The following is a 25,193-nucleotide window of genomic DNA, read 5'->3' as shown; positions in this document are numbered from 1 at the left end:
ATAAGAAAACCAAAGTCTACTTATAAGCAAGATTTCCAGAGTGTCTATGCACAGAATTCAAAATAAGCTCAAACCTGAAGATAGCCCTAATGAAATTCTTCTGTAATGCACACTTATCAATCATAACAATAAATAGTAACTAAGCTTTCTAGAAGATATGTTCTACTGAGTCAAAGCTCTTGGGGTTTCATATGGGAATTGTACACGTGCAAACTGTCTTTTGCAGGTTGGACTTGGATCGATACAGCTGTCCTTAAACTGACATTTAAAATCTAGGGAACTAAGGAGCAGACACAGAGCAGACCAGCAGCTTTTTCTAGCCTACCAGAAGGAAAAGGGTTTTGCCACTGAGCAACCAACATGCTTGAGATCTCTACTACCATGTCAAAGCTCAGTCCTCAAACTGTCAGTCAAGCAATTCTTCCTAGTAAATCAGGGACCTAAAGAGAAATGGGAAGATTAAGCTCTACAGACAGAAAAGTGTTTTGTCTAAATATTCTGTGAAGCAGAAGTACCCAGCAGAGAGCTATTAAAGAACCAGCACTACTTCCAGTGCTGAGCAAGAAATTTTATAGCATTACTCAACTCATTACTGCACCACATATGAAATAAAAGTCACTGAGATTCCTGTTGGTATCTACTGGTTCCCTAAGCAACAGGGAGTAGAAGGGCCCCCAAGACATCCCCAAGCAATTATAATGTGCATAGGAATAACTGACAGCTAAAATATACAAGGGATTTTGAAACAGATACCCCAGAAAGAAACACATGAAGATATAAGTCCTCCTCCACACATTTCCCAACCTCCAGCTAGAATTAAGTTCCTCGTATCTCAGATACTGTCAGTAATCGTGATAGCCCCTTCTTCTTCATAGTTATGAAATTGAATTGGACTGACTACTGAATGAAACCAGGAACTTACATGTTTATCTTACAGATGCTGCAATATTTTCTCCCACCTCCACACTATTTTGGTTAAAACAGACTATTAGAAACGTCAAAACAAACACCAACAAAACATTGCTTCCTACAACATCAGTAGGGCAAAGCCTTGAAAAAGCTGTCAATTTAATTGATCTGACCTACCTTCCTTTTTAGTGGAAGCAACCAGAAGTGAATATAATTAACTAGTTTTATTTCAAGGTCATCTCTAATTTATATTTATCACAAACAAATAAAAATCCACCCGTAACTTTATACTATAAAGTTATGTTTGAGAAATAGATGGTGCTTTTCATATGTAGATGTGTGAAACAGTACCAAAAGTTTAAAGCTCAGTACACAGTTTAACAATACAGAAAAGCTGTCTCAATTACAGCAGTGGTATAGAATAATCCAGGAATATAGCTATTTTTGACTCCTGGAAAGAGTCCAGTGTTGTAGCTTGTGGGTGGAGAAAAGATACAGGGGAAAGGAGGTATTAGGTCACCTAATCCAAGCCCCAGGGAACACTGCTAAGCTTGATTCTCCTTATTGCATCTTTTCTGGCAGAACATTTTTAACATTTGTACAAATTTAAACTTTGAATAATGCCCAAACAGGTTCCCAGTACATTAAAGATATAAAATCCCTACATCAATTCATATTATTAATTATTGGTGTGTTTATTATTCAGGAATATGGGTAAATCAGTACCATACTGCCTATCATTTTCCATTTTGTTGGTATCATCTCAAATGTTTGAGCCCCCTCTAGTATTTTGATCAGCTCTATCATGTGTTGCCTGGCCTCATTTCCATTTCCTGAAAGAAGCTGAGTGTGGGAAGGCTGAAGAGCACTAATCTGGCTAAAGATCACATTACTATGCAGGCGTAAATTTTGTCCTAGAAGCTATTAAAGGTATGTTACCTCAAAGAACCACCTGGGATGAGGCACATTCAGGGACTGGTGGAGAGAAAAAGGAAAGGCAAGAAAGGCCACACTAGATTTTAAAATCACCACGACTTCGTCTCATGAGGTTTTCCCCTTTTTTAAATTCTCTCTTTAAGCAACTTGAAAATTAACATTTAAGAGTGATTGCAGAGTTGTAATGCAAAGAGTAATCCTTTTTACGTTGTTAGACAGAAAGCCTCTTCTATCTTTTCAACTACCTGAGACTTCAAATAATTTATTCATTGTGGCATCTATTTCTTGCCACTCGTATCTAGCAACCCTCTGGAAGCTCTCATTTCACCAGGAGGGATCAGACATGTGATTCCCACTGTGCAAATAAAACAATGCTGAACCAAGGACACTTCCACCTAAAAGTAGCAGGGGCATCTATCCATACAGTTATTGCCTACTTTTTATAGAAAGTGGTATTTCCAGTTCAACTTTGGACACTGTATGATGTTTTGATCATTAAAGAACAACCAATCAGGAACTAGAAATTTTATTACACATAATGAAAAAGTGTGGAATATCAAATGTTTTCCGTTTCCTGTTCAAAATATGATCAGATTCAAAACAATAGCTTTCAAATGGATATCTTCTTTCAACTGCTGAACTAATAAGCACTATCTCTTCTGCTGTAATGTACTACAGATTGCTGTAATTACTGGATCTCAGAATACATTTAGATACTAACCAAATCCTTACTCAATTTCTATCATTTGTGTCAAGACTATGAAGTGCTGTAAATGGAACAGGCTGCAATCTGAGGCTGGCACTTACAGGAAAATATACTGGGGAATGCTTGCCCTAAGTCAAAGCTCCATGTACTCCAAAAAGCATCGACATCTGCTCCCTCGTTCTGTTGCATATTTTCTATTATCTACATTTATCCCACATGCTCTTGTATAACTTCTAAAGCAACGGAATATTCCAAGCAATCCAGAGCTTCCCACCTTAGTAGGAATTTTTCTGAAACTAAGAAAATTTAAGGTATATAGCCAGGTAGATTCAAAATCTGCCCTAGTTCCAAAAAGAAAGCTTCCAAAACACTGATTGAAGATAACTAACGCATCAGTTCTGATGTTTTAAATCACAGAGTTACTTAAGCCTGAAAGTATTTGAAACATCTCTTGGGCAAAAAAGTCCTATTTTTAAACACTTCTACCCGCAAGCCATCAGATAAACTTCTATAACAGCAGAAAGGACAGTTATGAAATTTTCCTAAAAAAGAAAACACAGCCTTCTGGGATGACAGCAAACACGAGAAATGTCAGACTAAACATACATTTTTGAGAGAAGATGTAAGCAACTAAACAGAGCATAGAAGTGCCATCTCATCCTTAAAGAGCATCTGCCCAGTTTTGTTTGGAAAGTCTAAGCTAAACTCTGCATCACCAGGATCAGCCCAGCAACCACTGCTCCACCTTCCTCCATAAATACGCTTCACAGAAGCAGGAGAATAAGTTCAATGTTGACTCTGATGTATCTATTTCCTTCCCTTTAGATTGTTTCTGGGTTTGGTTTTCTCCCCTTGTTTCTCCTTGTATTTTAAGGTATCTTACCACCACATACCTTAATATATAATTAAATATATAATATAAAGCGTAAAACAACTTGTCCAAAGCAGGCTTTCTACACTACCCTGGTGATGCATGTTGCAAAGGAGATGGTCTATGCCAACACGCCTCTTGGAAAAAATGCTACCAAAATATATCTGATGAAGCAAGCAGTTTTGGGATGCATGGTGGAAAATGTCCTAGTACTCCCAAAAGCTCAAATCTTAGAACGAAGTTTCCAAACCCCTGTAAAAGCTAATTCGGTCCATCATCAGGGGAAGTCATCTGTTTTTTGAGGAAACAAAACATCTGCATTGCCCACACACTGCTGTGCATTTGTCAATATCTCAGTACCTCACAGTTTTAAAGTGATTTACACACATAATTATACCTTGTTTTTAAAGATTGTCTTTAACATGTAACTATTTACATAATGAATTTCAGTCCTTCAGTTTCAGTTCTGGGATAAATAGTTGGATGTTAGTTAGCAGCCACGTAAGATTTTCTGTGGCTAATTTCTTTTTGAGGATGTTAATTGCAAAAAAAAAAAAAAAGTACACAATACTTCATTTTCTTTAAGATGAAGACAATATTTAATCTATTCACCAAATTCTACAAGTCCTAAATAATGTTAGAGACCCTAAGAAGTGCCAGGATAACGTATTACAGAATCACAAAATCTTTGATTCAGAAAGATATTCTTTACAGAACTACAGTCAAAGAAGCATGTACACTCAGGAGGAACATGGCCTGGCCCAATTGTCTACTCATTTTCAGGTGATCTTATTTGCACAAAAACTAAGAAATAATGATATTTGGCATAGTGTGTTACTTGTAGCTTTATTTGCAGAATAAAGTTTCCTATAGAGTAAATCATTTTAATGTAAATATCTCATATTGGAATGAGAGCAAGTAGGAAGGGTGGCAGTGAAGGGAAAAATGCTTGAAAAAGGCCCAGTTTTGTTGCACAAAACTAGGTTGCCTTTAACAAAAAATGACTTTAGAGTGTTGGGGCCATGGAAGGAGCACCCTGGTGGTACCCCTTTCCCATCCAGTGGAGCAGGATGCAGAGCTCAACTCTTCCTGCAGGCATGAGTAAGAGAACCCCATGAAGCAAACATTTGATTTTTGAAGAGTGTATCTGTAGCTGCAAAGATAACAAGATTTCCTGAGACAGACCAGTGGAGGCTGTTCTAGTGGTGCACCGAAATGACATTTCTAGTTCACGCACCAGCACATCAAGTTTTGCACTGAACACTGATGGCTCCTTCTCAGAAATGGAGGCCCGTTTTACCCTCAAAATGAGGACTAGTGATCATGGTAAAGAAAAATAAAAGGCAATTTCAAAGGCATAGAGTGATTAGTTTCCTCCAAAGAAGGAACTCTTACATTTAACAGACTTGGTTTGCAGTTCTGTGAGCTAACATTTAAACATAACAACTCTGGCCAAATAAACCCCAAAGAGACAACGGATCTTTCACAATTAGACTCTCAGAAGTCATCTGCTATTCAAGCTCTTGGTTGCCAACAGTGCAGCAGGAAGCATGAGAAGCAGGCGAGAAAAGGCACAGAATGAGTCCCTAATGTAGACTAATCTAATCTGGTTTTGAGAATAGGAAAATGCATCTCAAAACTACGATCCAGCTCCATCTGTTTGTCACAGCGAGAACCTTACAGAATAGTCTCTTAACAGTCTTAAGGAAGGGAGGTCATTTCCTCATGGGCCATTCTCGTGAGAGAAGACAACCCTCCAGCTGCAACATAAGACACAGGATTTGGCCACCAGGCTCTGTATTTATTCGTTTTCTGCCTTTCCATCACACCAAAACCATCCCATCACCACAGCCACTGCTGTGCCAACAAGAGGGACCATATCCTGCCAAGACCCTTACCTGTCACTCCCCGTCCAAAGGCTACGCTTCCCTGTCCCCAGTCGCTGACTGGCACTCGCCAAGGTTCCTCCTTCTCCCCTCACACTTGGGTGTCACCTCCTTGCTCACGGAATGTGACACAAATGCCTGCAGCAAGGCACACCAAATCACCTCCCAAATTGATGAAAATCAGTGAAGCCGCAACCCCTGACAGCACATCCATCCAAAGCCAGCTTTGCCAAAGCACATCTGAATACAATATTTAGTATGGGGATCCTTAGCAGCTTTTCTGAGCAAACCACAACACACCACCAAAAATAAAAAAAAAAAACCAAACCAAAAAAAAAAGAACACACCACGATACAGAAGCAGCCCGAAAAGTAGTACTTTGCAGTGACAGACAGCACGTGCCACGGAGCTTCCCAAATCTATTCATTCCACTCTCCCCCAGCTCTGTATCCCCCGCAGCATCCCTCACCTGGAACCAGTGGAGGGAGAAGGGGGATGACAAAAAAAAACCCAACTCAGAAACCTGAAGTTTGTTTGGAATTTATTCCCTTGAACATTTCACACAGTTGAACAAATAATGTCTTGATTTCACAGCAACAGGAAAAACCACGTGTTACATAATTTTAAAAGGAGACACACACCCAAAACAAAAACAAGGTTAAAAACAACTGCATAAATCAAAATCTTCAAAGAGGCTATACAATGGAGACATGAAGCCTTTCTGAGCACTAATCATCTCACTTGAACATTATCTGTCACCAAGCTTATTTTATGCACATTCCCCTCCTTCTCTGAGGGGAACAATCTCAAAATGGTCATTTTGCAGATTCCACTTTTCAGAAGAAAAAAAAAACAAACCAAAACCCCAGACATTTTATTTATTTCTGCAATTTAAAAAAATCCAGCTCCTTCACACAAACTTGATACTATTTTTCTAAGACACACAAACATTCAGTGAAGCTCTTAAAGTGCCCAGAAAAATTCATATCACCCTTCAGAATATACACATACAAACAATAAACAAATATTCCAGTGCCACAAATCTACAGGTCTGAAAGCCAGAGAGAAAGGTGGAATAGGGAGCCCAGTTACTCCCAAGAGAAAGTGTTCTTAGCAGGATCCAGCCATGAGCACAAGCTGAGCACATTGTTATTTTGTATATCCTTCCTCCATCCCCCAAAACTGTTTTCAGGATTTTTCAGTGAAAGTCTATCGGGTCAGCTGCCACTCTGCTCTTTAGAGCAAATACCCTTTCCATCATGCCTTTGCCTTTCCAAATTTTCTGGGCTTCAAATTGCTGGTCCTTTAGCATTCTCCTTTCCTTTACGCCAAAGCCACCCAAATCCTGATAAGAACACTGACAAGGAACATGATGGACCGGGAACAGTCAAGCACTTTATCCTAACAGAGATTCCTGGCTTGCTATTAAGCGATGATTCACTGGGCACTGAACCTTGGTCCTAATCGGGCAACCCACACACTCTTCTCAGCTTCCAAAAATACTGGGTCTGGTTCTTAAGTTTATGTTTTAAATGTTCCAGCAGAGAGAAACAAATCTTGCATCAGATCTCTTTGGAGTTGTACGAAATCCCATAAAAGGGTTCAGTATCATGTGCCATGTCCTGCAAAACACACCACCACGGCTCCTCCAAAGAGAACAGACAACATTCAAGGCACAGTAGTAGAGGAATTATCTTTCCTTCCAATTTGGTGGTGTGCCCTGATATAGGGATGCACTTTTTTTGCTTTTTTGGGGGGCATGGGGTGGGAGGGTGGGATACGGATGTGTTTGTAAACGCACAGAGTTCAGTGCTTTAAAATGAAGGCACCACAAACAGAACATGATGTCACAGAACTACTTTGCTGCTATCTTCTGTAATTTAATGTTGAAAACATACCAAATTAAAAGAAGAACAAAAATCAGATGTGAATAATAATGAAAAGCAGTGATCAAGTGAAGGATTTCATGAAGGTATATTTGTTTGCACAAGCAAACAGTATTGCTTCAAGCTGAATCACTGTCACAAGTAAGGCATGTTCAACATATACAGAACTGTAAAGAGGCAATGTTTATGAACAAGAAGCTCATTTAATTACACAAATACATATGAAATGTATTTGCACTTCATTAGACACAGAAGAATTGTGTGCAAGTAATACTGGATACATTCATAAAGATTCCTTTAAATTGTACAGATAGTTAAGATCCTTTTGAAAACGTGGCCCAGATAATTTATTTGAAGGGCATGCCATTTAGAGGAAGCAGCCACCCTTCTTTAGCTTGTCAAGTAGCAAAAGAACTTCCTCATGTAAAGTCCAGCTTTGCTTCCTATATACAACAGATTACTTGTTTAAGAGTCTACTGTGAAGACTGTGTCTACTCTCTATCTTCTCAGAACATTGCTCCCTGAACACACTTAAGGCACATCCATAGGAGGATTTTTAACTACTCATATTGCATACCTATCTCATATACACTATATCTTTTAGTGATTTTAAAAAGCAGAAGACCTAGCGCCTCTACTTTGCATTGCATTTTTCAGTTTTGCATATTATGGCTTATATTTGGCATCTTAAATCTTTCACGGGGCAAGTAACTATTGCAAAGATCTCATGCCTTGCCTTTTATTGCTGTACATTTTGAAGTAGGAGTTTCCCTAGCAGGTCTTCCCTTTACGAACTCCCCATTGCCAACAGGGACAGGAACACATTGCTGTGGGAACACAAGCCTGAAATGGGAAACATCTTACAACAAAACATCACTGGCTAAAGACACCCCAAGAAGCATTCTCATAAAGCTGATGGGGGTAAAGACTGTTCCAAGTCCATCTGTCAAGAAAGAGCTGAAAGTTCAGAAATATGTTCTTACAGACCTTTAGAACAAACAGAAAAACAGCATTGGCATTAAAAGAACATTAAAACCATATAAAGTACTGTAAATAATATTCAAAAAAATTCAAGACACAGCAGTTACAGATTATCAAAGGGACAGACAGCTGAAAGGCAAAGTTGTTTCTTTTCTCTTGGCAATAGCAGCAATTTTGGCATAAAGGCAAATGCAGAAGATAGAGGAAAAACTGGCAGACAGGGTACAGAGAAAGGTTACAGAATCTACGACAAGCATGCCACAGTTCAGCAGGACCAAAAGCACAGTAACAGCTTTCCCCAACTTCCCTTCCCCGGAGAGAATGGCATCCATCACTCAAAAGCTTGTTGCCACTTCCCAAAATGAAAGGTTGATTGCTATTGCAAGAGTTAGTTTGACCATGACCTCCCCAGGAACATCCCTTGTAACCACCACGTCAGGTGCCACCACGCAGGCTCTCCCACAAACCAGGCAAAACCTTTGCAAGACTCTAGTTGACAGCTAAAAAAAACCTCAACTTGCTTATCACAGGTTGTGTCCTGCAACTATTGTCACGACAGTACAAGGGACAGACTAAACACATTAAATGCCAGCTACAACTGCGGCCACCCAGGGAGGGACTGACATCTTTAGCAAAGTTAATACATGCCAATCAGGTTAGTCACACATCACAAGTGCTTGTTCTGACCAATCGTACCTCAGCTGACCAAACCTTCTGAATGTTATTTTTATGGTTGAATACATTTTAAGCATTAAGCTGGCTAAAAAAGATGAGGATACATTTGGTGGCATAGAAAAAGAGGCAGTGAGTGTTGGGGGAGAACCCGTGCAATTTACCTCCATTTGGGATGCCATGGCAACTAAAAAGCAGGCCTTGTACGAGTCACCATGAAGCTCACTGAACAAGCACTTTGCTGAATTTAACTCAAAAGGTATGAAATTTAAGAACAGCGGGTTTTTTGTCTTGTATGTTCTTTAATTGATGTTTCTGCTGTACACCTTCCTTTTACGTTCTAAACTATCTTTCCATCAGATATCAAACTTGTGAATTTCACACTTTTCTATTTTTTACTGAATCATTTTAGAGGCAACTTACACCCCACATCAGGATTTACCTTACTACTGAGGACTGGCCCAGACCTGAGGGTCTGAAATGGCTATTGCCAAATTTCATTTGGTGGCACTTGTCTTAAGGGAGGTCAAACATGTTCAGATGTATGACCTGTGTGAGATGAGTCTAACAGATCGGTAGAGCGGAGCCTTGGAAACAGAGCTCTGTCTCTATGTTCATTTCAGACAGGATTTTGCTCGAGGTATTTGTCTACTCTACAGTGAAAGCAGGATGTCTATAGTCTCTTAAACAAATAATTTAATGAATTGGAAGAAAGCGTATACACAGATAGTTCAAAGTCAGGAGTTAATACTGAGATGCAATCTTATAGACTCCTTTTGATTATTCAGGAATCATCCTATTCTTCCACTGTATTATCAAGCTTGGTAATTCAAAAGAGTTCGGTTTGGTTTTTTTTCAAGGTATACGTAACTGTAAACACATCACAGATTTCCTCACCTACCTACCCAGCAAAGAGAAGGAGCTAAATGTAGGAAGTACCCACAGGACATGACTGTTACACTGAGAGAAAACTGACCTGCCTTTAATGACACTGTAGCTTGCTTTTAAAGCACACTGCATATAGCTTTCTCCTGTTCCTTAACCATTGTTAAGCCAGTAGTTTTAAGATATGCTTGGAACTTACTTCACACAGAAAAAAATCTCGGCCACTAGTGGCGTTTTTCTAGAAGGGGGGGAGAAAGGCAGAGCCACTGCCCTCTCTTCCACCATTAAATGTATTTCTGTCATGCACACACAAGAATGCACCACAACACACTGCCTTAAAGATGACCTAGCTTGATCCAGCTAAGCTGAGTACGTTCTGATGTACTTTGGGCACTGCAAGAAGCAAAGCTTTAAAAGGTCCAAAAGCTTTAAAAATGATGCTACAGCTGTACACTGCTTAAGAGAACTACAAAACAAGCAGAAGGAGCTCTAGATTTCAAGTTTTGCCATTTGATAAAATGGTGTCTGTTCTGTTTTACTCTTCTGGAAATACTACAGTTCTGCTACATGACTGTGCCACCACTACATAAGAAAAGATGGAAACATCTGATTTATAGTCGATTTATAAAAGTTTCTAGCAAACCATGGCCTATTGCTTGCTCTACTTAGTGTTCACTTAGATGCTCTTTACTGAATGCTCATTTATAAAAATGAGTAATTAAATTCAATCAGTTGAAAGGACTACATCAGAGGAAGGAGACTTTCTGTCAGCAATTGCTTTGATAAACTAATTGATATATACAGCTAAACTCTCCTCCTTCCGCTTCTCATCAACAATAGCTTCACTCCATAAATTACCATATTCTCACATCAGATGCCCTATTATGCTCCAAGAAATATTTTTTCCATCCATCTTAGAGAATAGGTTCCAGCTTTAAAAAAAAGGTTAAAAGATCTCTTCACTTTTAGAGAAAGCAATTTTAAGTCTATCCAGTTGCACAAAAATGCTGTGTTTTTCCCATCTGTCCACAGTATTTGGCAAAGCTCATTCTTTCACACCTTTTCACTTTCCTCCATTTTGTCATATAGAAATTCCACACAAACAAGAGAGGAAACTGTGAAAGTAACTACACTTCAAGAATCAACTGACCACACTAAGAATAAATTTTTGTTGGACTGCATTCAGTTAATCTTAGAAACGCTTGCAAGAATAATGCATAAAGTCAAACAAAAGCATCATTTTTATTTGCCTGCATGTTGTTAAGGCCTTTTCTCAACTAGCACTGTGAAAATATTCTTTTCTTGACAGTGTTGCTCTAAGTATGCTCCCTCTCTAAAAGCAGCTGATTCAGTTTATCCATAGTGTTATGGAACCAGATACTAGGAATCAAATCTCTTCCTTTTCCTGACATCACTAAATGAGCACTTCGGGGCTGGGCAAACGAGCATTTGTAGCACAGACACTTCTCCCATGTTAGAAAGAATTAGAATTTCAAGTTAAAAGGCAAAACTACTTCACAGCAAGACACACACATTCACCACCCCATTCCCAAAGCCATGGCTAGGAGCAGCACAGATTCTGGCAGTGAGGGAAGAGCACCATGACCTGCCATCACCACGAAACTCAAGGGGTTTAAGGAATCCAATCCCATTAACCGTCATAGACACCCGGAATTCCAAAGGAGACACAATCCAGAGATAATGGGATCTTTCCCATTCAAGTACCAGATTAATGAGGAGAAGCTTGGGAGAACAAGAAACCACACCCAGAATTCAGGCAAACACAGAAATCCAGTTTGAGAGTTATTCCAGTGCATCAATAGAACTTTTAACTTAAGTAACGCCGAGCTGCATACATTACAGACCAGGGGTCTTTCTCCGGGCCCACTCAGAGAAGAGCCTCAACTGAGCATCTGTGTTTTCCTGGAATTCTTCTGGGTAATGTCCTTGAAAGGACTGAGAACATCTAGGCCCCAAAGCCGCAGTGCAAAATAATATATTGAGACTTTCACGTAACACACGAAATTCACACGGCACGGCAAAAATCACACAAATTATACAGCTCATAAAGTTGGGTCACATTAGTTCTTACTGGTCAGCAGGCTGCCCACAGAATTCCCCTAGGATCTGCATGAGAACTTCTGACTGGACATAGAGAAAGGGAACCCCAAAAGCCATCAGCTGACACATGAAAAAGGAGTCCAAAGGGTTCTGGGCTACCTGGAGCCCAATCGAGGAAACTGTGCTTTGCAGGCGCTGGCTGGCCACCCTAACTCTGTCAAAGAGGCCAAGAGAGTACTGCACCACCCTGGTAAAGAAGGAAGCGGAGCTACCTGGGGCCCTCTCTGCTGAGGCGGAGATGGTATTTGCCCGTCCACTGCCATCGCTTGCCATGGCGTCCTGCAGAGGTCCTTTGGCGTCCTGTAACAATGTGGAGGAAATTAAATTCATGTTAAAACTGAAAATGTCTCAGCAACACACTTTTTTTTTTCTTCCATGTGAGGCTATAGGTACTGAACACGTTGAACTAGGAAGACATCCCTCTTGCAATTCAGATACACCTTAATCACCACATAAGGTCTGAACTAAGCGTGTTCCTTTGCAATTGATTAAAGGCTTTATTAAAGCTCTGAAAAACAAGCTAGATATCCAAGAAAGTCAAAGCAGTAAGATCCCTGAAGTCTGCTCATCCAGGAAATAAAACAAGTACCACTTTTAGTCTTTATTTTGGCAGGAAGCATAGCACAAATATTGGGATGGATCCCTTATCCTTCCAAAAAGAAGCAGTACAGCTTCAGCTTATACTAATAAAACCCAAGAAAGAGGTAGAAAGACAAGCACTACCACAAAGGAAAATATAATTTAAGGGGGAGGGACATTTCATAGCATCCAAGCATAATAAAACTTGTTTAGAGACTACCATATAGGTTGCTCAAGCAGAGCATGCAAAAATACTGTACAGGAGGTTAAAGAGTCAAATTAAGTGCCTTGGTTTGTAATGAAAAAAGCTGGCAGACTTTTCTGTATTACGCTGTGTGTCTTGATCCTATATTTAAAGCACAAATGCTTCCATTATGATAGTATAGGAAAAGGGACATCCTATCTTTCCATGCAGGTTTAATTAATGCATTAATACAGAGAAAACCTTCCTAAGTGAAGGCAGGTCTTCTTCATTGCCTATGCAAGTGGGGTAGAACTTAATGTTTCAAAGGAAATGCAAATAATTTGTTTCATCTTAAGAAAAACCACGGTGAAACAAAGCAAAACCAAAACTGGTAACATTAGTTTAGTCTCTACATGGACTGCATAAGTATTTCAGCTGACAAGAAAACAAATCAAAATCCTGTCCTGAACGGGATAGTACATTATTTATAAAGAAACCATGAAAAGAAAAGCAGCGATTAAAGGGACTGCTTTTAAATAAAATTTATAGAACTTAGAACATAGATCTTATGACATAAGAACGCAACTCAATGCACTCTGAATTCTTCTACTTTCTGAAGTATTTACTTTTTCAATGCTAAGAATCAACAGCTATTAAACATGACACGTTAGATGAAAATAATGAGTTACCTTTCCTGACAGAGGACCCACTGCTGGCCTCTTCCTTTGAGCATAACCAGAGAGTCGGTAACAGTAGTGAGGCTTACAGTAGAATTTACCTGCAGATAAAACAGGAGGGACGGTCAGCAATGAGAACACAGCACTTCAGCACAATATAAACATCCATCTCACTCCAACTTATTTTCTGCTGCCATTCTCGTTGCTCCATCTAGTTTATTCGCTATACATGGAGGCAAACACTATCTGAAGTTTTAACTCCAGCCCTCCTCTCTCCCCCCCCAAACTAGCCTCCATTCCATTGGGTGCCTGACAGCCATTTAGCTTAAAATCCTATCAAACACCAAAGCAAAGCTGTGAGGGCTTGTGTGGTATCACATGCTAACAATGCGGCAGTGTGTGAGGAACAAAGAAATCATCACATGAAAAGCTGGCAGAAGCACTTTTGGAAAAAGCAAGAATGAATACAACCAGCAGAGGAAAAGCAGGAGAGGACAGCGTTAACTCCCAAAGAACCATCTCTAAAATGCACAGTGGCTACTTGTGACAAGGACAATCAACCAATGATTCATTTTCACAATCAAAACCTTTTGTGATACTACTGGTTTAGTAACACCCCAGAAATCTACATGGGTTTTCACTGGTATCTGAACACTGCCAGGGAGCCAAAGCAGCACTAGTAATATCCTAATGCAAATAACAATAATAGCAGCAAATGGATGGCACATAATTATCTTCCAGTGTATGTCGCTTGGTATACACAGCCCATAGCATCCCCTACTGCTATCCTATTCCTACAACTTCCCTAACACATTTCAAACCTATATTCTGACCTTTGATCCTTCCTCTAGTTTCTCCAGCATTCACAATGCTTTGTTTTGTGATGGAAAAATGACAAACTCTATCTTTTGAGAAGCCTCTGCTTAAATAAGCCTTTCTTAATATTTATTCTTTCCAAAAACTGCTCTTTCAAGTTATTTGAGAAGAGCAGCAACAGAAAAGCTCTTAGATAAAAATTCTCAGACTTTGAAGCCTAAAACCAGACACTGACTGCAGAACTCTGCAGAATGCTCATCAGCCCGAACAGCTAGATGAATGGCAATAACACGTTCACAGCTTTATTTTTTTTTCTCTCAAAGAACACCCAGAGTAAAATATAAGCTAAATTTTCACAATTGTTAGATTAGATGGGTTACCACATATTTCTGTTTGGCCATATCTGCTTCATATACATACACAACTGTCAGGCATGTAATAGTATTTCAGAATCAATGCTCTAAACGTGCCGAAATTCCGAGCTTTGTGTTTACTTCATTGAGAACTATCTGGCCATAAATGCATACACAAGCTTGCTGGCAGAGGGAATCACTAAATCTGGTGGCAAAATCTGTCTCAGCCCATACAGCTGACAGAGGAGCTCAGTCTGTTATTACTAATCATATAACCAGATATTCAATTACTTATGAATGCCCAAAATAACAGCAGGGCTCAAAAAATGCTTTCCCCCCTATTTGGATTACTGAAGAAGCTTTTACTTTTAGATGTCAGATTTTAAGACTTCAAAATTACCACTGGCTCCTTTAAACTCGCATGCCAAGCCTGCTGACCTTCAGGCCAAGTCATAATGGGTTTTCTGTTCCTTACTGGGAAACGGGTTTGATGATTCTGAGTTTGCTCAGGTCTTTGTGACAGAGCAAGTCCATCACAAAGTCATTCTATAACACATCATCAAATACATAATTTTGGCTTTTTGCCCCTTAAGCCTAGATGGTCTACCCAGTATATGCAAAAAGATTCTTCCCAGCTACACGCAGCAGATACCTATAAATTTTATAACATTTCAATTTGCAGTAGAATATTCTGGAGTTTCATCCCATGCTATATCAGTTTATAATTTTTCCTTAATTTTTGTTCAATGAGTAGGGAAAACTATCGGCACTAACATCTTTTTTCTGTTATTGTAGCTTCTATACCAACATTTTGCACATATTTTCCTATTGAGAGAGGAGTAAAGATAAACAGCATCCATGAAGTAAAAAAGGCACACCTGCTGATATAAATAAAGGTTTATCTGAGATACTTTCTCACACCTTTTCTTCAGAAAACGTGAACTTTCTGTCAATCACTGCTCAAGCAAAGAATGGAACTGCTACTCTTAGAAGGAGATTACTTTTCACAAGCGATGTGTGATTTCAAATTATTGCTTTCAATATGCACATTTTGTTGACCAATTGAGTTTCATCTGCTGCCATATTGTTTGGTTTGTCATATTTGTTAGCTATATCTGAAGCTACCCTTAATTCTTGGCAAATCTTAGAATCTGTTAACTGAGTCATCAGCAAGTTTTGTAATCATTTTCCTTCCTCCTCAGTCTGTCAGATACAGAAAACAAGAATCATTACTGAATCTTAAGTAACTACTTCAACAACACTTTCTATATATATATATATATAACATTGACTTACCTCTACTCAATTTTAATGCTCAATTTTTCACTATATAAATAGAGCTCTTTTAGTGATGAGCTCTTAGCAATGAGCTATTATCACAGCTCCTGATTACAAAGTTCCTATTTTAGTACATCTAAAATAAACAGACAGAGTTGGACAGTTGCGATGTCTTCAAGTAGAAAAAGCTGACTGCATTTGTCTTCAATGTGCTATTCTCTCCTAAGGGGCATTAAACACTAAGGAGTTTCCTCATTTGATAGTAAAAGTAAAGGGTCCAGCCTTCAAACTCAGCCCCCAACTACTATTTTGTTTCTTTGCATTCTAGCAGCTGTTATTATGTTATATTCATTCCTACCAGCTCAGTTATTTTGCTGTCAGCATGACCTGTCCACAGGAAACCCACACCGTTTCAACAATTTCAGAGATGGTGTCTTTGGAACAGAAGTTACCTTCTTCCCTAACTCGCCAAATAATTTTTAAGCAAAGAAAGAGGTGAAATCACTAGACGGACTTCCAGGACAGTTAAAGAGAATTTGGGCCAAAAGGCAGTTTCTCTTACCATCTTCAATATCATAGGCATAAGATGACAAGCGCAGAGTCGTCGCACAGTATTCACACTTGAAGCAACTGCGGTGGAAGAACTTGCCTTCGGCGCTCAGCCTCTCCATCACGTAGACTCGCTTGTGGCAGAAGTAACAGACATCGCTGCCTCCCAGGTTTTGAGGGAACTCCTTTTTGAGTGAGCCCTAGATAGAAACAGCCAGGGTGAAATTTGTGTGTGTCCAGCCTCACCGCTGCACGGTCCTATTTTCTCTTCATTTTTGTGGACACAGGAGCATCTGGATGCTGCGGTTTTTCCACACGCGGATGCTACAGTTCTTGGACGTAGTTCACAGGTTTAACCAGGACACCAAAAACTAACCTTATTGTCCAAGGGAAGAAGGTCCTAGGATGCCATGCCTACATATGTCAGGAGCAAACTAAACTCTGGATGGAATAGTGGACAGCAGTACTATTAATGATGACCTTGAAATAAGTGACTGAAGGAGGCGTATGATGGAAAGTCAAAACCATTAGGAATTCCTCAAACAGCAATTCTTAGACCCACGTTATCAAAATCAGTATCTCCTCCAGAAAACAGTAATGCAGAAGTAGCCCCAATGGATCAAACACGTCTTCATAAATATGACAAAGTTTCTCAAATATTTACGCAAAACTCTTGGACACTGAGATTTGACTAAAACATTTTGGAAGGAAAATGGAGGACATGAGTGAGGGTGGACGGAGAAAGGGAAGAGAAGTCTTTCACAAAGCTAGGACAGATTCCATCAGCGGTAGTAACAACTGCACACTCACAATACTTCAGATCTACAGCACATCTAAATCACAAACACGCACCATCTTCTGTACATCGTCTTACCAGTTCCTTCTTGTCTAGAAGGGTTTTGGGTGGCTCTTTCCTTTGAAGCTGATTGGCTATCTGCTCAGCCAATGAGCTCACGCCGCCTGTGTACATCTTTATATACTTCTACCAGATGGATGGAATAAAACAATAGGGCAGTGAGAAAAGGAAAAAAAAAATCAAATTAAAAAAAAATGACTAAAATGATAATAGGTTAGGTGGTGAAAAGGTGCAGAGAGGTCAAATCATGCCAAGACAGTGGACAATATGAAGTGACAAGTAGTAATAGCAAAGCTAGTGTCATCAGAAATCACCACTACAGTCCAGGATCAACTGTAACAACGGAAAAGAAGGCTTGCATTTTGCATTCTTTAAGTGCTCTAGAAATATTCTAATGATGAAGAAAGCAGATCTTATTTTTGCTTGTGGGATATTTTGTACCTGTGAACCTGAGCATAGATACTTCTTAAAGGCAAGGCCAAATATAAACTAAGACTTTAGGTTCCAGGTAAAATTGCCATCAGAAACAAAGACCTTTTGGAAGACACGTCACATAGTCTAATGCAACATGCTGATCACAACAGCATATTTATATGCTTAGCAACTGGAAAGAATTCATTTACAGAGCACTCATGGCGCAGGGAGAAATCCTTAACTAAGGAACTCAGTGATTCAAAAACATGAATTCTTCCAATGCTAAAAATACAGAGAATTTTACATGAAAAAAAAAGATGCAAGAGCCTCATCCAATGCGCTAAAGCCATACCTGCATACCTCTGGAACATATCCCTAACTGTGAACACGGCTTTATGACTAGGCTTTTGTCCAGCAAGGGTATTGACTGACTCCATAACTTTGGAGATCTAAAAACCTTTCAATATTCCAAGAAATCTAGGCAGGTTGGCTGTTACCTTAGATGGTAGAAAATGGGTGTTGGCAAGCCAAGTTCAGTCACTGCAGGAGCAGAGGAAGTGTTTCTCACAGGAAATACTTACAACCGTTGGCTATAATTACGTGGTTAAGAAAATTATGTGGTTACATCCCTGTTAGCTCAAACCCACTGCAAACGCCATGTATTTGACTCGGAGCAGCAAGGAGCACGCCAAGCAATTTTCCTTTTCCAGACTAAGCAGCGTGATGAATGTTTCTAGCTGGAGTCTCCTGAGCAAATGAAGGATCATCAGAGAGACTCTCCAGCTTCTGGCAAGTGCAAAATACCACAGATAACAGTATTCTGAAGGAAAGGACTACACAACTGAGGTTGTAACTCAAAACCCCCTTTAGTCACATCGTAGAACTTGCCTGAAGCACACTTGTTATTTCCCACAACTATTAAAACAGCACAGATTGCTAACGTGTTGTTATTAGCCTCTTAGGAATGTTTAAGACCTTCACATGTTCAGACATGAGAACAGCAGGAAGCATCACAAACTGAAATTCACCACTGAGTGGGTGGTACTTTGGGGAAAACGATTTTGAAAATGGAGTGCTCAGCCATCAGAGATTAGCCCTGCTATCACTGAAGTCCCAATTCTTTAAGCTTTGTGCCACTGCAGTAATGAGGGTTTATTTCTATCCAGAAAGAACTTCTACTTGTCTACTGTTTCCACCCCAAAATGTGGAGCACTCATTATTTATATATGCAAGAAAAAACCACACCATTTTTCTTTCAAAATTTTGCAGGTTCTATGTATTTTTCCTCAGCCAATGTGTGCGCACACATAAGTGCAGAATTGCCTTTCAATGTCATACATAGCATCTTGTCAAATTTTACATTCAAAAAGGTGCCCACTGGAAAAATTTTCTTCCCTTCATTCAAATTGATCTTTAACTGGTAACCACCATCATCTGGCCAAAAGTTTTCAATATTCCTCTAAAAGACCAGAAACCTTTGAAGCTTTTTAAGTTTTCTTAAAAGGCAGTTCGATTTTTTCCATGGGAAAATTTTTCTTTTAGCTGAACCAGGTTTCCACTGAACAAGTTTTGCTTTGAATCCTTCATCCAACCTTAACTGCAGCTGCTTCAGGATCTTTAGAGTTCTAGCAGCACATATGAAGTTCCACGCTTAAAAAGTGTTTATGGCAATCTTTACTCACAATACTTTGGACTATTTGGTGAGGGAAATTTAGCTGCTGAATTTCTGATTTGGGGTTCTGTGTTTCTGATTTGGTTTGCCTTTTTTCCTATAGATCATATCTGGTCTAATACTGGGTCTTAAAGAAAGCATTTTAACTTTCCATCTGTAGGGAAATCCTACAGGATGTACAATGTTTTGCAACATTTCCAGGAGAACCCACTCCAGCTTAGGTCAAATCAAGTTCCTGGTGTTTACGTGTGACAACTGCAACTAGTTCAAATTCTCAGTGATTTTTCAGAAAACCAAAGCACTTTTATTTCACGCTGTCCATTAAGCACATATGCACAAACGCATATAGTAGTTTGGCCCAAGATTTCAACAAAAGCAGCCAGCAAAAAACAAAGCTTTACTGCAAAGCCAGGACCATCAGTGCTCAAAAAAAACCTATTAGAGAGTGAGATGTACCACAAGCTCTTCGTTTACACCAAACATGAAATATAGTATTTAGTTTCAAACTGCCCTATAGCTGACAATGACCACGTTATGCCACGGGTTGCCTCTGGCTTCTCATTTGTGCATGAATATGCACAGACATGGCATTCTGCAGGTGAAGCATTGCAAAAGCCCAGCCATCCCTTGTGGTGTGCCCTTGGCTGGTGGGGCCAGGGTGCAGGAAGCAAACACAGCTGGGTGCACCTCGCAACGCCCAGGCTAACGCTACCTGTCGGAGAGAGTCAGATGAAGGTGAAGAAGGGCGATTAGAAGAACGGAGGCTAAGGGAGAGCTCCCACTGGTCAACAAAGAATCGCCGAGACTCAGGCTAAAAAATAAAATGAAAATCAAAGCAATCACACACGGCTACAGAGGGAAGAGGAGAGAAAATAAAAAAAAAAACCCCTCAGGCCCTTCTACCCACCATCAAAACAAATTTCCTAAAGACTCTTTTAGGAAAACTTGGAGAAAAGAAGCCCAGTGTCTCTTCACTTTTTCCCTACTGAGGCAGACTGTTATTCTTGATCTGTTCTTTATTAGGTTTTAAGTTATTTAGGACCATTTGGAAGCAGTTACCTACTTCCACAGATGTCCAACCTCCTATAAACCCAACCAGCCAAAGACCTCAAATCAATTTCCTCTGCTCCCCATCCTGTATCTCCCACTGTACTGTATTACTGGCCTAAGGCACTAATACCATATTTCAAGGCCACATGAGACCTCTTCTGTATTTTAACTACATGGACTAAAAGCCTGCTCTCATTGGTGATGGAAGAGAAAGAAATCAACTTGTGAGCATTGCCAGTAATTAGCAGCAAATTTCCAGCCTAAAATTTACTGTAAGCTGAGGGGAAACAAAAAAATCTGCTGTTCTTGCTCATCAAACAGGAAGCAATAAATCCCAAACTGAGGATCTGCATCCTTCTGGAACTGGTTCCTGACAAGAGAACCCAAAATTTGGTCTTCCAACATCATTATCTCCACAGCTCATTATGCCCATCTCCCAAGAAGCACTTCACATAAATAGGAAAAAAAACAATAGTGTGAAGTATCAGACAAATACCACTGGTAGAAACTGTGCATGCCTAGAAATTAGAATCTGGAAAGAAAAATTATGCCAGTTTCAAGTATTTGTCCCTCTTTTTCAAGAAAATTATGTTTTCCATTATCAAAAGGAAAAATGAATGTCACATAGCTGTGTGACCCACAAAAACAGCTATTTCAAGCCTCTTAGAATAGCCTAGCCTCAAAATTACATCTACTGGACAAAATGCAAAATAGCTTGGTTTTCACAATTTCCTCAATCTAAAGAAATATAACTGTTTATTTTATACTTCGATTTTCTGTATTTAAGATCATCAACACTTCATCAAATTTCTTTTCTGGATATGTCTCTCTTTGCTAAGCTTTCTTTCTCTTACTACCCTATTTTTGTTTTCTTCCCTTAAATCCCACATCGTAATCTATCATTGCCTGCAGTGTTCCAACATCTGTTTCCTCTTTTTCCTCTCTGCCCTACCCACTTTATCCTTTCCTCTACTTTGTGTTCTCCATCTCCCTAATATTTTCTCTCCTCCTTAATTCTGCACTATGCAGAAATTAGATGGTTTCAAAAACAATTTCTATCTTTGCATTGTAATGCTGTTAATCTTTTCCACCCCCTAAAGGAGCTTAAAAGTGCTAGAGAGCAACACAAAAGGTAGGAGCAAGATGTTTTGATCTAGATATTAATTTCTGTATCATCATTCCAACTAAGGAAATGCACATGAGCATGCTGTCCTTGGATTATGCCTAAAGTCTTCAGTTGTGTCACCCAGAAGCAAATGGATGTTAATATGTTTAAATTAGTCTTCTTACCCAGTCTCTCATGGTTTCTTCTATGTCCCCAAATTCTACCTCAAATCCAGCCAAAGGTTCACTCTTCTTTCCTTGAGAAAAGCTTCACTGACTTTTATTATCAGCAAAGACAGCATCCCCAAAAGTACAGCAATAGAAAGTAACCTAAATGTTATAAATTTCTTTTTGACATAGTTTGGAAAAGTTATGCCCACCAGCAAAAGTTCTGGGACTGTTTATATTCCAGCCCAAGGAGAGAGCTTGATTTTGGATGGGCTAACTCAGTAAGTTATGAAAAAAAATCACTTATGTAGATGGCTTTTTCCAAAAGCACTCTCCAGTTTGCCAAATGCTGTTGGAGATAACTGAAAACAGAGATAGAGGCAAGCAACCAGAAGCTAAAGAAACCACTGCTCAAACTGGTGTGCTCCCATGTGCCAAAGATGATACACTGGAAAGAAAATTAAGCACAAAACCAAACCAAATCCAAGCGTACACTGGAATCAAAGAAAATCTGCACAAGCTGCCAACTCTACTGTTGGAAATAAGTTTGCAGGAAGCATGGACACAAAATAGTACTTCAGAGGCAGGAATTACGCTTGGAAAATGCGAATGTTCTTGCTTCCAGAAGCAAGTAAAATTTGGGAGCAACTCACTGGTAAATGACCGCTGTGAGATGATTTGATCTGGAGTGCTGCTGGTTTTCAGCATATACTCTGAAGCTTGCAGGCTGGGTTTTTTTAGCTTATTGTTTATATTGTGTTTTGAGAAACAGAAATCTTGCCATTCATCAAAACAAAGAGACAGCTAAGAACTGGCCAATAGGACAAAAAGACTACACAATGTCTTTTTAACCACATGACTGTACGGCAATGGTCATCATATTTTGGTGAATTTTTCTATCCCTCTGCCTCCTGATGTCACTGGTACCCAGTATCCCAGACTGGACACCAGATAGGCAGGGCTGTAGTCACCTGATGCCTTGCTGCAGGTCTGGACTCCAGGAGGGCAGCCAGCTGACATGCCCTTTGCTCAATATTCTCAGGCACTTGGTCATCAGAAAATAAACGAGGAGATCTCTGTGAGATGAGGAAGGAGGAAGGAAGTAAACAAACCAGCAAAAAAAAAAAGAAAAAAGCCCCAAAAAGAAAAGACACCAAAAATGCCAGACAACAAGTATGAAATTCACATGCAGAACAATAAGAGGAGCTCCCATGTGAAGCCTGTTTTTATTTCCAATAAATGGAAATTATTTATTTCCATGGTCTACTGTTCTAATTAATTGCTAAGCTTTGACCCTCAAGGGCAAGAAAAAATAGTTGAATTAGTCGTTATTCACAACTCTCCTACCTAGGACTGCTGCAGCCAAACCCAAACAAGCGTGTGGCCTCTTTCTCTGGCATTACCATCCAAAAAAAGAAAAAAAAAAGTGGCTTTATCATGCACAAAGGAGCTTATTCACCACCTTATTTCACCATAGTTCTCAATTCTCAAGGATTTTCTATACGTATCTAAACCTGTACACAATTGTGTTTCTCAGATTTTGTGCATAGAAACCATTTTTTATGGTAATGCACTTCAGTTCTCATAAAGAATGGGTTTGTCTCCACTGGTATATGAAAAGTGAACACTGTACTTTCCAAATAGAGGACATTTAATGAGACTGACTGGCTGAAACAAATCACAGCACAATCAAACTATCATGGAAGTTGCCAATTTTACTTCTGTAACTTCACTGCCCTACTTGTTTTTACTGCATTGTCATGTCGACACATTCCAGGCACAATATTTGACACCTCTGCTATTCTGGTCTTTCACATCAATCTTCTTTGACTGTTGTGTGGTCTATTTAGTGTCTTGGAAAACAGACCTGGCTTGTGGCCTCCTGTACAGGACAGGACTACAACCTACAGTATCACACAGCCTTCAACTGATTTGTTTGTAGAATTCAAAAGTAAGGGGGCCAGGAACTACAAACCTGTGCACAAAGAAACCTTAGGCTTGATCTGTCAGGAATTCCAGGATGCTGGTATGTATTGCTAACTGTCCTCCAGAGCAGAACAGAAAATTGGGTTCACACCCAACTTACGAGAAACACTCCTCCCATTCAGATGCATCAATAACACTCTCTACTTTCAGCTGCCTTCAGTTCCACCTACTCCTTCCTACTAGATCATTTCCACTAGAACTAGGGCCTATTATAAAGCTGTGGGCTTCTGTGTCACTGCAGACACACGCTTATTCATTTTCTACTGCCTGTCAGAAAACATTCAGCCCACAAGAGTCTTTTGTTAGAATACATTCTGAAAGTTGCAACAGTTTTATAGCTGGCTACCACTTATGACTTAATTCATTCAAAGCCCCTACTGGAATGTCAATTAATTTGTCAATATGAATTCAAATCAACCATTTCTTCTGAGTGCCTATCTTCTCTTTTCCCATGCTTCTGTAGAATACTGAGCCATTCAGACAGACATTGAATATTTCATTGTTGAGAAGGCTTCAAAGTCTCTATGATAAATAATGCCTCATCATTTTTCCTTTTACTTTGGGCCTGTAGGAGGCAGGATGGAATGCCAGTTGTTTAACCATCCAGAAAGCAAGCGGTGGAAACAATGCAACCATGTTCGCACGGATTAGCACAAAACATAACTCTTCTTGTTCTGCTACAGCCACAGCAAACTTCAATAAAGAGGTGTAAGAGAAAAAGAACGGGAAGAGCTCAAGTGCCAGATCCAGGGCAAAATAAAAGCACGTAGCAAACCGTTGACGAGGGCCTGTTATGCATTTTTGTGGGTATCACACAGAAATAATCAGACCTAATTGCCTCTCAGCAGTTCCAGCGTGTTAACAGCAGCATTAGGATAAGTGTGTTTCACTACCCAGTAGGTTTGCTCTCTGTCTTACACACATCCACCACAGCCTCGTGTCATCAGCATCCATGCCATTTGTTCATGCTCTTTACCCTTTCCTGTCTGGGACTCTGCTCCCCGGGATAGCCGGCACCAGGTTCCCTGTATCTCTGCAGGCAAAAATTATGAGCTTAATAACAACCACAGACCAACTTGCTAGTCAAAAACGACTTCAGCTAATTATTCTTATGCTGCAGACAGAAAAGAGGCCATAAAAATAGCGTAACAGTTTATTAAGAAGAATATTCTAAAACTGGCAATAATAACTCTAATCCTGTAGGGAAAATTTTAAAAAAACAATCCATATATATCCATATTAGGTCAGTAAGCCACAAGGTAATGAAATTAGTATGATAAAGATGGTAAGACACTCCATATAACTCACACCGTGATGTTAGATCAAAGGAAGGAAATGGAAAGTTTAAAAGAAGTGGCAGAATAAATGCATTAGAAGCGCAGAGGTACAGGTTTTTAAAAGATATCAGTGTAACAAGGACATAGATCCATCTGAGTCACCATGAGGCCTAAGGCCAAGACAATTTTAGGAAAATGAATCATTCTCTAAGGTAAAAAAAGACTGTCTTCAAAAGCAGACCCCTCTCAATTGAGTCTAACAGATCAGTTCTGTAGCGCAGGGGGTAAAAATTCCTCAGAGTTGAAAGGAGGAAACCCAAGTTTTTATTATTATTAGTTTGAGCAAGACAATATGCAAAAAAAAAAAAAAAAAAAAA

At 39.5% G+C, this 25,193-nt stretch overlaps 1 protein-coding gene across 21 annotated transcripts in view; it reads right to left on the bottom strand.

Moving 5' to 3' along the window:
* MICAL3 (microtubule associated monooxygenase, calponin and LIM domain containing 3) overlaps nucleotides 1-25,193 on the bottom strand; it is a 112,600-nt gene that overhangs the window by 57,240 nt on the left and 30,167 nt on the right. For 14 of the 21 annotated variants that reach the window (XM_014937246.1, XM_014937244.1, XM_014937251.1 and 11 more), the window contains 7 exons: nucleotides 24,516-24,572; nucleotides 22,525-22,629; nucleotides 19,944-20,042; nucleotides 17,164-17,271; nucleotides 16,303-16,489; nucleotides 13,306-13,394; nucleotides 12,066-12,153 (listed from right to left, as the gene is read on the bottom strand). In XM_014937246.1, coding sequence (XP_014792732.1) covers nucleotides 12,066-12,153; nucleotides 13,306-13,394; nucleotides 16,303-16,489; nucleotides 17,164-17,271; nucleotides 19,944-20,042; nucleotides 22,525-22,629; nucleotides 24,516-24,572 — 733 coding nt within the window. The remainder of the gene's footprint in view (nucleotides 1-12,065; nucleotides 12,154-13,305; nucleotides 13,395-16,302; nucleotides 16,490-17,163; nucleotides 17,272-19,943; nucleotides 20,043-22,524; nucleotides 22,630-24,515; nucleotides 24,573-25,193) is intronic. The other 7 variants (XM_014937260.1, XM_014937262.1, XM_014937261.1 and 4 more) reach the window with 2 other exon arrangements.

The sequence above is a fragment of the Calidris pugnax genome, unplaced genomic scaffold (assembly GCF_001431845.1).
Source record: "Calidris pugnax isolate Ruff unplaced genomic scaffold, ASM143184v1 scaffold1, whole genome shotgun sequence".
NCBI lineage: Eukaryota > Metazoa > Chordata > Aves > Charadriiformes > Scolopacidae > Calidris > Calidris pugnax.
Note: the sequence above shows the minus strand (reverse complement) of the source record. Positions and strands in the feature narration are given on the sequence as shown.